This window comes from Mesoplodon densirostris, chromosome 7, assembly GCF_025265405.1.
Source record: "Mesoplodon densirostris isolate mMesDen1 chromosome 7, mMesDen1 primary haplotype, whole genome shotgun sequence".
Taxonomy (NCBI): Eukaryota; Metazoa; Chordata; class Mammalia; order Artiodactyla; family Ziphiidae; genus Mesoplodon; species Mesoplodon densirostris.
In genome coordinates, this window is record NC_082667.1 from 116,822,501 (window position 1) to 116,842,022 (window position 19,522).

The 19,522-nt window shown below is 45.3% G+C and overlaps 1 protein-coding gene and 1 long non-coding RNA gene across 11 annotated transcripts in view; one reads left to right on the forward strand and one right to left on the reverse strand.

Moving 5' to 3' along the window:
- Window positions 1-8,239: 8,239 nt before the first annotated feature.
- On the reverse strand, window positions 8,240-15,717 carry LOC132493791 (uncharacterized). Its single transcript, XR_009533021.1, has 3 exons — window positions 15,590-15,717; window positions 9,562-9,732; window positions 8,240-9,484 (listed from the first exon to the last, which is right to left on the reverse strand). It is a non-coding gene; the product is annotated as an uncharacterized LOC132493791 (long non-coding RNA).
- Window positions 15,718-15,879: 162 nt separating this feature from the next.
- CCDC15 (coiled-coil domain containing 15) overlaps window positions 15,880-19,522 on the forward strand; it is a 64,547-nt gene continuing 60,904 nt past the window's right edge. For 6 of the 10 annotated variants that reach the window (XM_060104604.1, XM_060104603.1, XM_060104614.1 and 3 more), the window contains exons 1-2: window positions 15,898-16,106; window positions 16,465-16,653. In XM_060104604.1, the coding sequence (XP_059960587.1) occupies window positions 16,474-16,653 (180 nt within the window). In that variant the 5' untranslated portion in view covers window positions 15,898-16,106; window positions 16,465-16,473. Of the gene's footprint in view, window positions 16,107-16,464; window positions 16,654-19,522 lie in introns of all 10 variants that reach the window. The other 4 variants (XM_060104613.1, XM_060104610.1, XM_060104605.1 and 1 more) reach the window with 3 other exon arrangements.

Here is a 19,522-nt window from a genome sequence, read left to right on the forward strand (position 1 = left end):
CACTCTGGGCACGTCCCTTTGTACCACTCGGAGTTTCTCTGCCCGAACACAACCCTGCCAAGTTCCCTCTGAATACACAGAGCTCTGTGTGTTGCTGGACTTGTTCTTTCCTCTCTTTCAGACCTGGCATTTTCTAGTTTCAAAGCCCTACATCCCGGGTTCGGAGGAGAGTATCTGCTTGGGAGATAATCTCCAGCACAGGGTTCAGTCTGATGGGTCCCAGCAGCCTAGCAGCTCTTTGTTCACCTGCGCTGAGCACCACTGTCAGGGGGAGATGAGGATTTGGGCTCATTGAAGGGACTGGGCTGGGACACAAACTAAATTGGACCTTGTGTGTCCCAACCTGTCCTGTCTCCACCTCACGCTCCCTGTTCCTGCAAAGGAGGGTGTGCGCCAGGGACACACCTCCAATAAACTCTGAAAATGGAGGGAGAGGAGCTTTTCAAAAGCTGGGGAATGAGAGATTCCAGAAACTTCTGAAGAAATGGAAAACTCCTGTTCCACCCCAAAGAAAGAAGATTGGAATATGGCTTGAATTCTATTATTTTCATACCTGTCCTGGTGCTGCTTGGGCTTCTCTCTCCTATCATAGAATCACATAGATGCTGGGAACCTTTCTCCAGAAGCTACTCTGCTCATTCCCTAGCCTCCAGCCCATTTCCTAGAACATGTCAGAACAAAGATGAAGGTAATAGCCCAAGGGCCTGGGGTTCTGTCACCAGCTACAGCCCAGCCGTTTCCTCAAGTCTTGAGGCGTGATGAAGAGAGACACCCCAGCTCTACCCTGACCCTTCATTACCACGTCCACATCCTCTCCTGAGGGGCGGCAGTGGAATGTATGCTTGCTAACTGTGTGATCTGGGGATGGGTGTGCAGCCTTGTTAATTCTCCAATTTCACATCTGTAAAAGGGGGGAAAACAGTAGCTTCCTTGTAGAAATTGTTGAGAGGACTGATGAAGATTTAGTACGGTAGAGTGCCTAGAAAATTCTTCGTTGGAGAGGTGATATTTTAAACTTTAAGGAAAAACTGCCTCTTCTTTTTTTCCATTCCTTTAGGGATCTTTATATCTTGGTGAGACCAAAAGTTTACAGCTTCCCCTCTTGACTGTCTCTAACGCTGACCTTAGTTTTGTAAATGCAGTAGCTATCTCTCAAAGTATTCTTTTTACATACTGGAGACAGCTTGTGTAAGCCAGGTTTCTAGAACTGAAGATTGAGTGCATGGTCCATCTGAGCCAAAGGATGGGGAGAAGAGGTGGGAAGCATTGCTTTTGAACTTCACAGAGGAACTCCAAAAAGTATTCTGAAATACACAAGTCAGATTTGTTTCCTTTTGCATCTTTATGGTTGTGACATTTTCCTACACAGCTCAAGGCGCTTGTCTGCCTCTGGTAGAGTTAATGGTGTTTCAGCATGAATACAATGAAAAAGAGAAAGGCAATATTCAGCTTCTGACATCGAAAATAGTATTTTAGAGTCAGTAGCAAGACGAAAGGCTTGAAAGCCAGTGTTTGTAAGGTACAGAAGGATATTTTAATTTCTTTTATCTGCTCCTTGGATGTATCACAGAGCAGGCTGTGGACCAGATCATAGCGTTCTTCTATAGTTGTAGACAAATGGCCTCTTTTGCCTGTGATGGTAGGTCCAGAGGCTTATTGTCTGAGGTAAAAGCATATGGTGTTCAGGAAATAGAAAGCCTGAACTCTGCCTTTTTCATCCTGAAGGACTGTGGAAAGAGAACTGTGATAGAGGGAGACGTGGGCAGGATCTAAGTTCTCCACATCCCCTCCAGGGATGAACCTTAGGCTCCTTACACCCACGCAGAATGCGAAAGTGCCCCAAGTGGCCACATGTTCCCTTGAGGGGACCCAGAGGTGCTGGAGGGTAAAGCACCAATAGAGGGCAGAACAGGGAGCAAAGGGGCCACACTGTGCAGGTGACAGCTGGGCCACCAACCGCCCCTCAGACCGGAGAGCCACCTAGACTCGTGCAGAGACCAGTGGGTGTCCTGAGAAGGCCCCGGACACCATCTCCCCCGTTGCCACAAGGACCCCTAAGCCACACCACCTATGCTCACCCTAACCCTTCTCAGAGAAGAGCTGGGTTTGGGGAAGAAACTGGAAAGACTGATCCAAGCAGAGACTGAGCTACCTCAAGTGAATGTTCAGGTGGTTGGGTTAGACTGAGTTTACCAGGATGGACTGACTTTTGGTTTTCCTCTGCTGCCCTGGGCGGGGGCGGTGTGAGGCTCACATGGGAGACCCCAGCAGCTGCAAAGGCACAAAGGCCCCACGGTGCCTTTGCACATCTGAGTGTACGAGGAGCAATTCTGCAATCCTGCTTCAGGTGTTCTAAGATGAGTAGCCCTACAGAGGCATATATCATCTGTTTCTGTGTTTTTCTCATCTCAACAACAGAGAGTTCTTTGATTGAAGGACTGTGTCTTATTGGCCTCTGTAGCCCTACTGTGTAACACAGGGCGGGGCCCATAGTAGGTGCTCAGCAGACAGTCGCTGACTATTGAATGGGCGAGAACTTGTGGGGGGCAGGGGGACTTCTCTAGCAGCTGGTGGAGTGAAGGGTAACTGTGAGGAGAGCCGGGCCGGAGGAACGACAGCGGGGAGGGCACCAAACAGCAACTGCAGATGACAGAGCGATGTGTGAGCACACGTGCGGCACCCCTTGGGGAATTCCCAGAAGTAACTGGGATTCACTTTGAGGGGGGCCACTGATCCAATAGGCAATGGGTGACAGAAACATAAGATAACAGTACAGCCAACTTAGTCTCACACACAACACGTACCGGTGATCTCACCTGTCTGAGCTGACCTTGTTTTATCCTTCCATGCATTCCTTGTGTTTTTCCCTGTGGGTGTGTCTGTTCCAGCTAATTGTTGATGATTCAGACTGGAGTTTTTGCTTTTTTGTCTTTCGTTTTTTTCTTTTGGTATGGATATCCTGGTTATATATATTATTTTTTTCTTTAGCTTTGAAGAGGGTTGTCCCCCTTGGGATCAGAAAACATGGTTACTGTGGCCACCTCCTCATTAGCCTGGGAGGCTCTCCAGGGCAGGGGCTGTAATTCTTCATTCTTATGTGTCTCCTCCCAGGGAGGAGCTCTGAGCTCTGCATAACATGGCTATTAAGCAATGTGTAGACACACCGCTTGACTGACCGCATCCAAGGCCCGTGCCCTTTCCTCCACTGAGCACTTCAACAGATGCATTTCTGCGGGCATCGTCCTCTCCTGAGCAGCTCGGCCCGGTCCTCTTGGCCCTCCAGCTGCACACAGGTGCTTCAGGCCACTCTCATTTGGCACCTGCTCTGGGGCTCTGGGATTCCGACCCTCCCCTCCCCCGCACCCATGGCAGCCCTGGCCTGCCGTACTCAGGCCGATATGCTGAGCACCCAGGCAGTGGCCCTGCAGCTCAGAATGGAAACCTCCCTCAACACACACACACACACACACACACACACACGCGAATGATGTATAGATAAGTAGGCTTTAGTAACCCTACCATTAGATTTAAGAATGTCCCTGCCCACTTGGCCTCTTCTCTTGTCTCCAGGCTGCAGGAAGAATGCTCTGGCACGGATACTACTGGAGAGGTTTGGTCCTTGCTAATACCATAACATCAGTGGTGATTTTTATATTTAGCATCCTCCCCCTCCTTCCCTTCATTCACATCCTGTTATTAATTGACTCAAATCTGTCTCCTCCACTAAACTGTAATTAATCTTTGGTAGCAGAATGAAAAATAATCTAACAAATGGCACCCAAATTCCTCTTATAGAATAAATTGTCTTTAGCAAGAAAAATATCTAGATATGCCACATGGAGCGGAAGGTAAGGTCTGAAGCAAAAGGCGTCAAGACACAAACAGATAAACCCCTGTGTAATAGAAACAAACTGGAATTGGGGATGGAGAAAGAGCAGAGAGGAGAGACGTGAGGGGTGGGGGTGAGGAAGCAAGAAGGGGCAGGGAGCTGAAAACAATTGAAGAACAACTTGCATTGTTACACTATAAAACCCTTTCTCCTCTGTCTTCTTCAAAACTCTAAGAAAAGTTTACTGTACACAAATCGCAGTATGTGTGTGTGTGTGCTTCTAGCTGATAGAATATGGCAAAGGTGATAGGATAGCCACTCCCTTGGTTAGATTATGTTATACAAGACTTAGCAGACCAGAGAGAGGTGGTCCTGCTGACTCTGAAGAAGTCAACTCCCCTGCTGTGAAACAGCCTCGTGGCAGGGAAATGCTGATGGCTCTAGGAGCCGAGAGCTACCCTCACCTAATAGCTGGCAAGAAAATAGGAACCTCAGTACTACAGGCACAAGGAACTGAATTCTTCCAACGACTACATGAGCTTGGAAGAGGACCTTGAGCTTCAGAAAGGACTGCAAACCAGCTGACACCTTAAGTGAAGTCTGATGAAACCTTGAGCAGAAAATCCAGCTAAGCTGTACCTGACCCACAGAAATTGTAAAAAAAATAAATGTATGTTGTTTCAAGCTGCTAAATTTGTGGCAATTAGTTATGCAGCATAGAAAACTAATACGTGTGTGTGTGTGTGTATGTGTGTTTACACACTGAGACAAAGGACGGAGTTCCAGGTCTGGATCAACAAGGTGGGCGGGAGGACAGCACATATAGAACAGTGAAATGATCTCTAAAGGGACTAATTCAGGTGAAGCAGGAGTTTGGAGTCAGAGACAATGCTGAGAACTTAGGCCTTCAGAAATTTGGAGAAGTATTGGTATCTTAGTCCGGGTTCCCCCAGAGGCAGACTCCAAGACAAGAAGCTAAATAGTTTACTTGAAAGGTGATCCCTGCAAAACCAGGAAGGATATTGGGGGAATGAGACATGGAAGGGAAGGAAGCCAATGAAGGTTGCACATCAAGCAATTTGCTACCGTGGACAGCTAGAGCTTAATCCTGTGGGAAATTGAAGAATAAGCCTCAGAATTATCCCACCCAAGGGGCAAGGGAGCTGGGATATTTATCCACAAACTGCCATCAGATATGTGTTGAAGGCTGCTTCTCCGGGGTAAGGAGAAGTTAATTCCCCAGATTTCTGGGTGACCTTGCAGGAAGGTATCCCGTCCAAACCTTCTCCCCTTCTCTAACTGCTCTCAAAGTGTGTGTGTGTGTGTGTGTGTGTGTGTGTGTGTGTGTGTGTAAGCTACTCCTACTGTCAGGCACTTTGTATCTATTTGTTCATTTAATTCTCCCAGTACCTCCTTTTCAGTAGATATTATCACCTCATTTTACAAAGAGAGACTAAAACTTCAAGAAGTTAGCAGTTTGCTGAGGTCATATAGTTACTGAGTGGCAGAACCTGGATTAGAGACCCAGGTTAGTTGCTATCAAAGCTGAGGCTCCCGACCACCTCTCTGGGTCATCAGTTGGAAGTTCAAATCCTGGTCTAACCCTTTACCCCCAGCACCCACCCTCTGACGACGCCCCGGGATGTAAGGTGGACCTCTCTGCCCACTCCTGGTGCCCTCTCGTTGCTGAAGTTATTTTCAATTCTTTGTTCCATAACCTATATGTGAACGGTGCTAGAGCTGTCCCTACCATCAGTTCAGTTTGCCAGAAAGGAGGGAGAGGGAGGACTCGGGAATTCGTGGTGCTGCAGCGCGTTGCCTGGGAACGAGGAATTTGTGTGAGGCTTTGAGTTGAGAGAAGGCAGGGCCCTGCTGCTCTGGCAACCAGCGAACCAGGGACAGATTAGCTAGCTCTCTTTGGAAAAAATAAGCTTTCTGTGGGCCTGGAGAGTGAGGAATGGCCCTCCCCAAGGACATTTTTTCTTTCCTTTTTCTTTTTAAAATTCCCCAGCTCTGGCTCGCTTCTGAGAAACATCAAATAGGAACAGAGATGGGGGTCAAAAGGCTCCCCGTGCCCTCCCCGGGGCCTTCATCGTGAATGTTGGTTTTGCTGCCTGTGAGTTCTGTGAATGTAAGGGGATGCCTGGAAGACAAGAGTTCTACAGATAGGGTGTCTCAAAAAGGCGTGGGGTTTACTAGCAGAAACAATGTGATCCTGCAACGGCATGGGGTCCAGATGTCCATAAGCCAGGGAGGAGGTGCTCCCAGTTCCGAAGTGGAAAACTTGAAAACATCAAAGTGTTTTAGGCTGAGAGTCAATATTTGATTTCTGAATAGAATTCCCACCCCCTCAGAAACTGAGAGGAACTCAGGCTTGTGTCCACGGTCGATGAACGTGCCCTATTCAGCAACTCTCCAGAGGGACAAAGAGGAGACATGAATTGGTATTAAAGCGGGGAGAGATCCAGCTTTCCTTGACCTATTTGAGATGTGGCGAGGACATTCTAGAAAACATCTCTGGCTTTCTGTTCATGTAAAGCTTCAGTGCTCAAAGAAAAACAGGCTGAAAAACCATGGGGAAGCCACAAATTACCCCCAACTCATGAATGGCTTCATTTTTTCTTTTCTCCTAGATCCTCAGATGGTGTCCTCCCACCAACCTTGTCAGGAACGGGTTTGGTCCCATCCTCCCTCTCCCGCCCTCCTCCCAAAGAGGGAGGCACAGAAATGGAACTCAGCTGGCCAGCATCTAATAACTGCCTACTGTGTGAAGAGCACCCCGTGTTCCAGACTTTAGTAAGAGGAGTGGGATGTGGGGAAGGGTGTCACATTCAAAAGTAACAGAAAACACAATCCTTGCCTAGGTGCTTAACTCTAGTTGGGAGAGCTGCGTCTGTATCTATAATACTGTTGATAATATATTTGTATTGCCCCTTACAAATTGTCTTTTATTTATTTTTAATATTTTATTTATTTGGCTGTGCCAGGTCTTAGTTTTGGCGTGCAGGATCTTCAGGTGCGGCATGCAGGATCTAGTTCCCTGACCAGGGATTGAAGCCAGGCGCCGTGCATTGGGAGCATGGAGTCTTAACCACTGGACCACCAGAGAAGTCCCCCAGTAAAGGGATTCATTATCTTATATAACCAGAGTCCTAACTAAGGGCATCTCTGTAACTTGTAAAAGTTAAGTGGCTCAGCAATGTTATCAAGGATCCAGGTCCTTTCTGTCTTGCTATCTACCAGTCCCAGCTTCTTTTTTCATCGTACTTATCACCATTTGAGACAATATGACGTAGGGGTTAACACAGACTTTGAAGCCAAACTCCCTGAATTTGAAATCTGGCTACCACATTACTAGGTGTTGAGTTAAACTACTCAATCTCTCAGTTTCCGTATCTGTAAGATGGGGATGATTATTATAGTATTACCTACCTCAGAGGGTTGACTTGAGGATTGAATAATGAGTTGCTGTGAGGATTAAATATGTAAAATGCTTAAGCAACCTAAATGCCCATTGACAGATGAATGGATAAAGAAGGTGTGGCACACACATACAATGGAACACCACTCAGCCACAAAAAGGAACAAAATTGGGCCACCTGTAGAGACCCGGATGGACCCAGAGACTGCCATAGAGTGAAGCAAGTCAGAAAAGCAAACATTGTATGTCAACACATATATGTGGAATCTAGAAAAATGGCACAGATGAAATAGAGGCTTGCAAGGCAGAAGTAGAGACACAGATGTAGAGAACAAACGCATGGACACCAAGGGGGGAAAGTGGCGGGGAGGGGCGTTGAATTGGGAGATTGGGACCAACACATACACACCAATATGCATATAATAGACAAGTAACAAGAACCTGCTGTATAAAAAAAAACCAAAAAAAACAAAAAAAAACTATAGGTTTAGCAGGGCCTTCTAAAAATAAATAAATATGTAAAATGTTTGAAACAGCTACCCTAGTTCTAGTTCATTCCTCAGGCTCAGCTGTATCCTGGAGACATTCCTATATCCTTTTAATAAATTCTTGTTTAAACCCCTAATTTCTGGGGTTCTCCATGGGGCTCCCCGCCATCAACAAATTGTCTTTTAGAATATGGTCTTATTTAATCTTCTAACAACTTTATGTGGTAAGAATTTTTTCCCAAGTAGGGACATGAAGCTCAGGGAGGTTAAGTAACCTGCTGAAAGTCACACAGTTTATAAGTCAGCATAGTGCAGATTCAGCTTGTGCTTCTTGGACTAGTGTTCACATACTACACGCCTGAAAGAGGTTGCCTTCACTCAGGCCCAGAAGTAAAAAGTGGGTGAAAAAAAGGAAGGCTCTGAGACAAGATATGAAACAAGGAAGGATAAAGGTGAGCAACAGGGACTTAAAAAAAAAAAAAAACGAAAAACTTAGTCAACAAGAGAATGATTGGGTGCCCAGTGGTGAGTCTGGGGACACTAAGAAGATGAATTTATGATACATGGGATTCAACATAGGGAGAGACAAGGTTGGTTTTTTCTTTAATTTTATGTATTTTTTGGCTGTGTTGGGTCTTCGTTGCTGCACTTGGGCTTTCTCTAGTTGTGGCGAGTGGGGGCTACTCTTTGTTTTGGTGTGGGGACTTCTCATTGCAGTGGCTTCTCTTGCTGTGGAGCACGGGCTCTAGGTGCGCAGGCTTCAGTAGTTGTGGCACGTGGGCTCAGTAGTTGAGGTGCACGGGTTTAGCTGCTCCCCAGCATGTGGGATCTTCCTGGACCAGGGATCAAACCCGTGTCCCCTGCATTGGCAGGCAGATTCTTAACCACTGCACCACCAGGGAAGTCCTGAGACAAGGTTTCTTAAAAGAAGGCCCCAACTAAGTAAGTAGGAAGGTGGCCGTGAAGACAGGCCAAAATGTTCACCCCTTGTTGTAGTACTTTTAGGGTCCAGCTCTGTCTCGTTTACAGATCCTTACCAGAGTTAGCCCTCCAGGATTCTGCATCTGGTTTGCTGCCCGTCAAGCCAAAGAATGTGATTCATCAAGATTTTTTGGTTGTAAGTGACAGAAGTTCAACTTGAACTGTTTGAAGACCAAAAGGAGGAATTTCTTGCACCATATAACAACATTTCGGAGGGAACCAGAATAATTGGGAATGAGATACTTAAAAGCCATAGCAGTTCTCTCTCATCTCTCTCGCTTATGTCTTGGTGTCAGCTTCGTTCTCATAAACCTTCTTACGCTTTTTGAGGGGGGCCGTTGTTGCCAGTCAGTCTGAGGTATCAGTGCTGCCCGATGTAACTTCTGCATCTGTGCTGGTAAGCACAGTAGCTGTTAGCCACATGTGGCTATTGAGAACTCCAAATGTGGCTCGTAGGACTGAGGAACTGAGTTATAAATTTTATTTAATTTTAATTAATTTGAAATTAAATAGCTACATGTAGCTAGTGGTTAACACATTGGACTGTGCGGCTTGTTATCCAGGGCGGAGGAGAATTTTGATGAAGCTGGTTAAAAAAAACTGGATGGAGGACTGTGGCTGCTGCAGCATAGGTCACAGACGCAGCTCTGTATCAGTCACAATAGCCAGGAGGATAGAATACTATCCCAGGCTGGGCCATGTGCCCAACCACGTGCAGACAAATCAGTCTGCTAGGGGCGGAAGAGATGACTTCTATGTTGCTTCCTAAAAAAAAAAAAAAAAAAAAATTAGCAAGCATTTATTGAAAACCTATTATATATTACACATTTCACATATATTACCTTCATTTTCACAAAAGAGTCCTGAAAGGTCAATTGTTCCACCCATATTGTAGATGAAGAAACAAAGATGCAGATTATGTGACTTGACCATAAACAGTAAATTGCAGAGTCAGAGTATAAATCCAGGTTTGTTTCCAAAGTCTCTGTTCTCTGCACTATAATATGCTGCCTCTAGAGATTTGGGATATAGAAAACAAGACTATTAATAGTGGATAATTATAACAATCATAGAAGAACACACAAAATGAATGACTTGGTTTTCTCCAAATAGTTATCTTGAGTGACTGCTACTTATTCTATAAAACATTTTTGAAGTCTTCTTTTGAAATTGCTTTTAGATCCTGCAACATTTTTTTTTTTTTTTTTTTTTTTGCAGTACACGGGCCTCTCCCGGCTGTGGCCTCTCCCGCTGCGGAGCACAGGCTCCGGACGCGCAGGCTCAGCGGCCATGGCTCACGGGCCCAGCCGCTCCGCGGCATGTGGGATCCTCCGGGACTGGGGCACGAACCCGTGTCCCCTGCGTCGGCAGGCGGACTCTCAACCACTGCGCCATCAGGGAATCCCCTGCAACATATTTTTTAAAGTACCTTTAATGATTGCAATTTTTATATTTTAGAAGTACATTTTCTAAAACAGTAAAAATATGGTGAATAATATTGGTAACAATTTATTGATAGATAAAATCATTTTGGTCCTAACTAACTTGTGTTAAGGCAAAGTCTCTTATCTTCGTGAAGCTTCTTTGGCTTCAAAGAACAGATACCCCTGGGAAGGTACCACCAGAGGAGGGGCACATCACAAGGATCTCGAATTGGAGAGCTCAAATGCTGAAGCAGCTCCTGGAACCAGTTTTTGTAGGTAGCTCGGAATCTTCTGCTTTTCTGCTTCATCCTCCTACATTTACCAATTGCCTCCCTCTACTTTGCTCATCTCAGGGCTCTCTATGTTACAAACAATATACAACCGAATGCAAATTGGCATTCATGATAAACAACTTTCTTGGCTCACATATTTTGAAAGTCTAGAGGTGGGGTAACCTTCAGACTTAGCTTAATCCAGAGGCTCAAAAGTGTCAACAGGGAATAGGAAGGACTTTAAACTGTGGTTTGATGGAAAAGAATAATAAGGGTTATCTATGTATTTTTACATTGGGAATCATGTGGCCTCAGAGCTGTTAGTGCCTTGGTCCCTGAGGCCTAACAACACTCAGAGGGGGTTGTAGGTGGGTTCTCCAGGAAGCAGACTCTAAGACTCAAGTTCAGGATGTTTATCAGGGAGCGCGCTGGAGATTGGAACCTGTGGAAGGGAGGAGGAGGAAGCAGGAAGAGGCACAGGAAGAGGTTGAGCTGTGATGCAGGTTGGACAACCTCAGCCAAGCCCACGGGGAGCTCTGAAGCTGAAATGATGGCTCATTGGAGTTGTTCCAAGTTAGGCAGAAACCGCCAGGCCTTTACATCCCCAGACCCACCGGTCTCAGGATGCGGCTGCTCCTCAGAGGGTGAGGCTGCTCTCTGAAGCTGAGGTTGTCCCTGAAGGAGCTGACAGCTCAAGGGACTACAGCATTCTCAGAAGCTGGGCCAACAAGTCGTTCCTTGAAGGGGGATCTGGGAAGCGCATCTCTGTGTCCATCCAAGATGAGTATTTGGTAATGAGGGGGACAATGAAATTCTTGTTATTTTTTTTATCACCCACCAGCAGAAAGGGGAAAGACTTCTGCATCCATGACAAATTAGAGAATTGTTTGCAGAGATCAGTACAGCAGATGCTATTGAGACAACCGGAACAATCTGCCATCAGTGCTACATACAATGAAATGCTGCTGCAGAAACTTATTTTGCACAGGCAAGCAGAAGAACCCTCATCAATTATTCCAGTTAGAAGGGTTATTTTGTGAGGTGGGTAAGGAGGAGGAGGAACAAAGAGAACTTTCAGGAAATATCCCAGAACATTGGTTGTTGGCCCTGGGGAATCCTGCTTACATTTGGGAAAGAGAGTGGAAGAGGGTACGACCCAGCTGCCTGAGGATCCCGATATCCAGATCCCACGAGAGTGGGAATAGGAAGCCTTCCCACTTCCAGAGAGGTTCTCCTTAGGATGGGCCCTTAGGACCAACAGGTGACCAAGTTCTCTAATTTGTTACAGGTAGGGGGTGTCAGTCAGCCACAAATAGGACAGTGACGACCAGGCAGCACATTTCTGAGTTCTGTGTGGGGTGGATCATTGCCAGAGACCCAGTGACTCAGGGCTTTGTGCAGAGATGCCCAGGGATCCCCCAGCCACACACATCAGAGATTATCAGCCCGACGAGGAGTGCTCTGGGGTGGGGCCGCAAGACTGCTGTCAGCAATACCCATTCGAGTTTCTGAAGAAGTTAGACATTTCTAAGCAAACAGTTCCCTTGCTGAGAAACAAACTCTGGCCATACAGAAGATAAGCCTTGAGAAAACGTCAGAAAATGGTTGCAGGGCCCAAGATGTGATCTTTCTAGACATACGAGAGTATAGATTCATATGAAGCCACTGGCACAGCAGCTAGTGGGAGGCACAGACCTGAGGTAGAGGGTTAGAGACAGCAAGGAGCTACCCAATAACACTTCTTCTGAGTGTGTGTGTGTGTGTGTGTGTGTGTGTGTGTATGGAGGTGTACAAATCAATCTCCCTCTGGCCCTCTCCAGTGGTATGTTCTTTTCCTCACCCTTCTGGGTGGATGTGGGATGGGTTTCCTTCTTGTTGCTTGATTACTCAGTGCTATTTACAAACCATTTATTTTTTCTTTTATTATTTATAAAAAGGGAGCTCCTTTTTTTCTCAGCTTCACCTCTTGCTTTGAATCTGATGTTAGACTATGTCACTCGCTACTTTCCAGGCTACACTCATCTACCAGCCTCCAGGTCTCTTCCTGAAATTCCGTGAAGATTTTTGCTCCTGGCTCTCACCAACACCCTTCTGGTCATGTATCTTGGTGATTTCAACAACCTCAGGCATAATCCATCCAGTGCTCTTGCCCTCATTTCTATGACCTCTTCTTCTCCAGTAATCTTGTTCTCCTACTTCCTCCCTTGGTGGTCATACCATAAACTTTGACAGTACCAATATCTGCAGTTTCAAGCACCCCACTCTTGGATCACCACCTCTTATTTTTTCAGTGCATTCCTTCTAGTATCCTGCTCTAACAAACCTTAGATCCCCACTGGAGCCTACAATCTCTTGATCCTACAGACATTACAAGGTCCCTTACCTACTTGTTATCCTTTCCCATATTACCTATCTTAAATTCCACGGTCAGTCATTTAATCACTCCCTTGCGGCTCAACTTTAACTCTCTTGCCCCTTTCTTGTTTGAGAGTAATAGTTTGGTAAAACCGCAACCCTGGTTAAAAGTAAAATTTCTACCTATGGCTATGCCTGTAACCATGCAACTGAAGGAAAACACTCAACCATGCTGACTAGTCTCACTTTAAATTCATAATCATGAACCTGACATGGGTCCTTAAGGCTGTCTGGAAATTGTACATGTTTCTAGTTCATACTTCTACTCTTCTGGATGACTATTTTATACCTTCTTCAAACCTCCAATGTCTCTTCCTCTATTTTATTAATTGATGAACTTGCTTTCTATTTGTATTAGTTATCTCTCTGTGTGTAACAAATTACCTCAGAATCTAGCATCTGAAAACAACAAATATTATCTCATACAGTTTCTGGCTGGGTCGTCTGTCTCAGGGTCTCTTATGAGATTGCAGTCAAGTTGTTGGCCAAGACTATATAGTCTCTGAATACCTGACTGGGGCTGGAGGATCCACTTCCAAGATCATTCACCTGGCTGTTAGCAGGAGCCTTGAGTTCTTTGCCATGTGGGCCTTTTTACGTGACTTCCCATGACATAAATGGCTTCCCCCAGAGGAAGTGATCTGAGTGACAGTGAGAATGACAGTGAGAGCAAGAATAAGAGATGGAAGGAATGAGAGTGCACGCTGGTGAGAGAGAGAGAGAGAGAGAGAGAGAGAGAAAGAGAGGACACAGTATCTTTTATAACCTCATCTCTGAAGTCACATACCATCCCTTCTGCCATATTCTATCTGTCACACAGACCAACTCTGGTACAGTGTGAAAGGGGACTACACAGGGTGTGAATACCAGGAGGTGGGGATCATCAGAGGCCATCTTGTAAGCTGGCTACAATTCTGTTTTACAGAGAAAACAGAGGAATCAGAAAAGAACTTCCCACTGCCATATTACCCAATTACCATTGGGTATATATTCTATTTTCACTGCTAGTGTTATAATGAACTCTCTCTCTCCTGCTATCTAAGGCCAATCCTTCCAATTGTTCACTAGATCCTGTTCCCTCTTCCCCACTTAAGGACACAGATACAAAAATTCTCCTCTCTCTCTCCTGCATTGTCAGTTTTCTTTTGTTTACTGGATAATTCCCATCAACAAAACATATGTGCTGCGATATTAAAGAATCCTCCTATGATCCTATCTCTCCTTTCAGCTACGCATTTCTGTGTCCCTTTACAATAAAACTCATTGAAAGAATTGTCTAAAATGACTGTCTCCAATTCTTCCTCCCCCTCTCTTTTAAGTCTACCCCATCATGCTTTTGCTCTCAAACTACTCTAAAAATACCGCTCTTATATAAGTCGTGTATGACCTCCATATTGTTAAATCCAATGGTAAATTCTCAGTCCTCATCCTATTTGACCTAACAGCAGAGCTTAACATAGGTGGTTGGTTCTCTTAAACAAAACACTTGGGCCTCCCTGGTGGCGCAAGTGGTTGAGAGTCCGCCTGCCGATGCAGGGGATACGGGTTCGTGCCCCGGTCTGGGAGGATCCCATATGCCGCGGGGCGGCTGGGCCCGTGAGCCATGGCCGCTGAGCCTGCGCGTCCGGAGCCTGTGCTCCGCAATGGGGGAGGCCGCAACAGTGAGAGGCCCGCATACCGCAAAAAAAAAAAAAAAAAAAAAAACACTTTCTTCACTTGGCTTTCAAGGTATCACACCCTCCTGGGTTTCTTCCTTAGCTTACTGGCTGATCCTTCCCAATCTCTTTGCATTTCCCTCTTCTTTCCAGCCTCTTTAATGTTGGAAAACCCCAGGGTCAGTTTCTCAGCCAGGCAGGCACCCACCCTGGAGTGATTGTACTTGCTGTTCCTTTTGCCTGGAACACTCTTTTGGAAAACTCTCCGGTGAAAATTAAAGTAGCTTGTTCCATTACCTCATGGAATTTTGCATTGGAGTCTTTGCTCAAAAGTACCTCAGTGAAGTGTTCTCTGGTCATCCTATCTAAAATTGCATCTCCTCTACCCCCCAACACACTTTTTATTTTTATTTTATTTTTTTGCGGTATGTAGGCCTCTCACTGTTGTGGCCTCTCCCGTTGCGGAGCACAGGCTCCGGACACACAGGCTCAGCGGCCATGGCTCACGGGCCCAGCTGCTCCGCGGCATGTGGGATCTTCCTGGACCGGGGCACGAACCCGTGTCCCCTACATCGGCAGGCGGACTCTCAACCACTACGCCACCAGGGAAGCCCCCAACACACTTTTTATCCTCTTCCTCATCTTTTACTCTACAATGCTCATCAGCACCAGACACATTTGTTAACTTATTCATTAGTCTATTTGGTTACTTCTCACTGTCAATTCCATGAACAAGGGATATATGTCTATTTTGTTCACTGCTATATATTTCCAGTGCCTAGAACAGTGGTGGTATATAAAAAATCTCTCAATTATATATTACACGAACGAACGAATGGGTGATAATAGCGAAGCGTCCCAGGATTATAGCAAAGCTTGGATGCAGACAGGAAGACCACTCACGAGGCTGCGATGTAAATATATAAGAACAGGTATGAAAGAGCTCCGTTAACGTAGCGAGGTGTACAAATATCAGTATGATTTACTGTTGGCTTAGTTCGTTCCTCAATAAAGCCCTGCCAGGCCCGCCTTCTCCCATCCTTTTCCCGTGCTTCCCTCAATTGGTCCCCTGCCCTGCCCAATCAGCTCTTCAGCCCAACATACTTCTTTTCCTGAAGGATGTGGGATGGTCCCAGCGCCGGGACACTGCGGGCACGGCCAGTGGGCGACACTTCCGCCCGCCTGTTACCCAGCGGCCACGCGGCCTCACCCGTGCCCCACCACCTCCACGCGCGTTTTTAAGTCCCGCCCACACAGCGAGACAAAGCGGAAGTGACGAACCTCTGGAGCGCGAAACCCCGCCCCTCACGCCTTTTCAGTCTCCGGGAGGTGACACAAGCCCGGAAGAGGCAGACGCAAGGCCGCTGAGGGGCGGGGCGGGGCGGGGCGGGGCGGGGTAGCCCTCTCCAAAGCGGCGGTTTACCGGAGGCGGTTCCCTTAGCGTCAGTGGTAGCTTGAATCCGTGGCGAACCGCAATCGGTACTAGGCCGGTGTAGTCTCAGCAGGAGTGGGACCCTGAGGCTTGAGAAACAGGCTTTTCTTTGGTCCGGGACTCCCCGGCGTTCAGCGCTTCCCCCCATAACCGGACACCGATTTTTCGGACTCTTTGCCTCAGACCCAGGTTCCCACCCCGCACCCTCCCAACCCCCTTGCCCTCCGGCTGCTACGCTCTTTCCTCCCTTTCCTGCATCGCTTTGCCGCCACTGGCACAGTCTCCGTTCTCTCATTCAGATTCTTGTTTCTCCCCCTTCTCGTCCCGGTTCCTTTCCGAGAGCGATCTTTAAACCTTTCCTTCCTTTATTTCTTACCCCTTCTTTTCCCTTTTTCCCCTTTTCCTTCCTTCTTCTCCAGTATCCTGTCAGGCTACTGCCTCCTCCAAGGCTTCTCTCCTTCTCAGGAGCCTGTGGCATACGTGTGAGGGGGTTGAGCTTTTAAGGCGGTCGTTTGAAGATTTTAAGCTTTTCCTCTCTCCTAACCAGGAGTCATAGATGCCAGGAAGTATGGCCCCCCTGAAGAAGCTTCGAAATACCACAAAGTTGCCCCTGGCTTTAAACCCCCTGAAGAGCAAGGACGTGTTGGCAGTGCTGGCTGAGAGGAACCAGGCTATAGTACCCGTTGGGGCATGGGTGGAGCCTGCCCCGCCAGATAGTTCAGCAGTCCCGGCATCTGTGAGTGTCAGTTTGATGCAAGTATGGTGGGGTTCTTCCTCCATCTTTCTTTTTATTAGCCTTCTAAATCCCTGGTGCTCAGATAAGATGAGCAGTCTGGGCATGCCTTTTCTATTCTGTCATAAATAGATATGTTCTTGCATTAGGATTATAGAACAAATACGTATCTACCGAAACTTCCTGCAGCTTTAGTCGGCATAATCAAATATTTATTACCTATATATATTTCAGTTTGCTTTGCAAACCCTTGATTGCTTTCTATGCACAAGACATAGGCACTGTCTTCCAGACACTCTACAATGTAGTAGGGATGACGACCACAGTTAATGTAACATTGATTGCTTAAAGTTTATGGTAAGTTTTGTAATGGAGATTCAGTAAGGTTCAGATGCAGTGGGAGAATAAAGGAGAAAGAGATTAATTCTGATTGGGATTCCGAGAAAGTTTAACTGTAAATTCCATGAGGACAGGGATCTTGATGTTTTGTTCATTCCTGTACTGGCATGTGGCAAGTCTTCAGGATATAGTTGTTGAATGAGTGAATGAGGTAATATAGTTTGTGTTAGTCCTTAAAGAATGGAAGTGCTGTAAGTACAGATGAAAGGGAAGAGCATTTCAGATGAAGGGAAACTTTTGCAAATTCACATGTGTGCCTGTCAGACAACTCTCTTACATAGCTATTAACACAGGAGAACAATTTTGTAAGATTTTTTTTTTCCTTTTTGGTAAGAAGATTTTTGATTGTCTTTCACCAAACTGTGCTCCTTAGCTATTTGTTCATATATTATTGTGGTTCATTTATTATTATAAATACCACATTATATTTATAGTAAGTTGTTTACATATCTACTTTTCCTGATGGAGCATGTAGATATTTATGGAATGCACAAAATGTTTGAAGATCTTCAGAATGTATAGACAAGGTGCTGAACATGAGTTGAAAAGTATGAGGTAGGTTCTCTTAGTGGTCCTTCATCTCAGAGAAGAAATGAGACATGTTTCAAGTAAATGTTAAATAGTAGTGCAATGGCATGTATTCATTCATTTTATTTATGTCTGTAAGGGTGTATATACATATGCATTCATTTATTGCTATGCTATTTCCAGAAAGGATTTTGAGTCTGAGTAGTATATGATTAAGTGCTAAGACTATTATAGCACTTAACGAAGAAAGATATGGTTTTGAATTGATGTGACCCAGGAAAGTTTAATGAAGAATTTGGATAATCAAAAAGAAAGAGGATGGTTCTCCAATTAAGGAGAATGGAGAGAGTAGGAAGTAAGCAAGGTATATTTAGGATTTAAGGGTAGGTTAGATTGATTGCAGTGGAAGGCCTAGTAGGGGCATGGTGGTTGATAGGATTGTGGAAAATAGGAGTGGTAGGGAACCACAGGAAATTTTGGAGACAGGATTGACTTCATTCATTGTTTAATATTTACAGATTAATTTCATGATCAAATAGTGTTTTGATTATATTAATTGCTTTAACTTTTTTTTAAGTTCTATTTTTTAAAACTATTTATTTATTTATTTTACTTATTATTTTTGGCTGCGTTGGGTCTTCGTTGCTGTGTGTGGCTTTCTCTAATTGCAGCGAGCAGGCTTCTCATTGCAGTGACTTTTCTTGTTGTGGAGCACAGGCTCTAGGCACGCGGGCTTCAGTAGTTGTGGCTTGTGGGCTCTAGAGTGCAGGCTCAGTAGTTGTAGCGCACGGGCTTAATTGCCCCGTGGCATGTGGGATCTTCCCCGACCAGGGCTTGAGCCCGTGTCCCCTGCATTTGCTGGCGGGTTCTTAAGCGCTGAGCAACCAGGGAAGTCCTGCTTTAACATTTTTAAAGGTGAAGGAGCGATTGGCTCCTGAGGGACAAATTAGGATGTAATGGTAACAATTTAAGCATGAAGTATAGCACCAAGATTTTAGTGGTAAATAATGTAGAGGGAAAGCCTTGAAAAAGGGATTGAAATGGAAATGAAAAGGGATAAATGTAAGAAACATCCCGGAAGAATCAGTAAGATTTGGTACAAAGGTATTTTGGTATTTAAATTATTGACACCTGTTTTTAATTGCCCATATTATGATATCTTTATAATATCAATAGCATAAAAATGTCTAAAAACGACCAAGATTTTCTGTGTTAAAAAGAATCATCACATGTTCCCACATATCAACTCAAAATATTAAAGTCTTGGAGCATGTGTAAACATGTCTCCTTTCCCTCATTTAAAAAATTCTGATCATTACCAGTCAAAGGCAATTTGATCAAGCATCTGATAGAACTCTTTATCACTTTAGCATATGCAGCCTGGGGAATTCACTCTTATTAACAGACGTAGGTCTTGTCAGCTCAGAGCTTCTAAAGCTTGGTTACCCTAAGATCATGTCTATGCTAAAGGGAAATGCCTAATCATTTTTGTCCTTACGTTTCAAGGAGCCATCAGAATTCATAAAAACGCCATAGTTTGAGACTGCCCCTTAATTAAATTATCATCCAAGGATACTGCTTTCCTATCAGCATATATAGCTATTGCATTGTTTTATAATTTATCTGATTATCTACTGTTGCGTAAGAAACCACTCTAAAACTTAATGGCATAAAGCAAACAATATTGTGCGTCAGGAATTTGAGCAGAACACAGTGGGGATGGCTTGTCTGCTCCACAGTGTCTGAGCCCTCAGTTGGGGTGACCCCAATAGCTGATGATATCTGGGACAACTTGACTGGATTCTGGCTGGTGGCTGGATTTCTTGGTTCTTTATCTGGCATCTGCTGGGCTGTAATGTCCTACATGGCTTTCTTACTCATATATCTGGCACTTGGGCTAGAATGACTAGAATGGCTGAGGACTGGCTGGACATCTTCTTCTTTC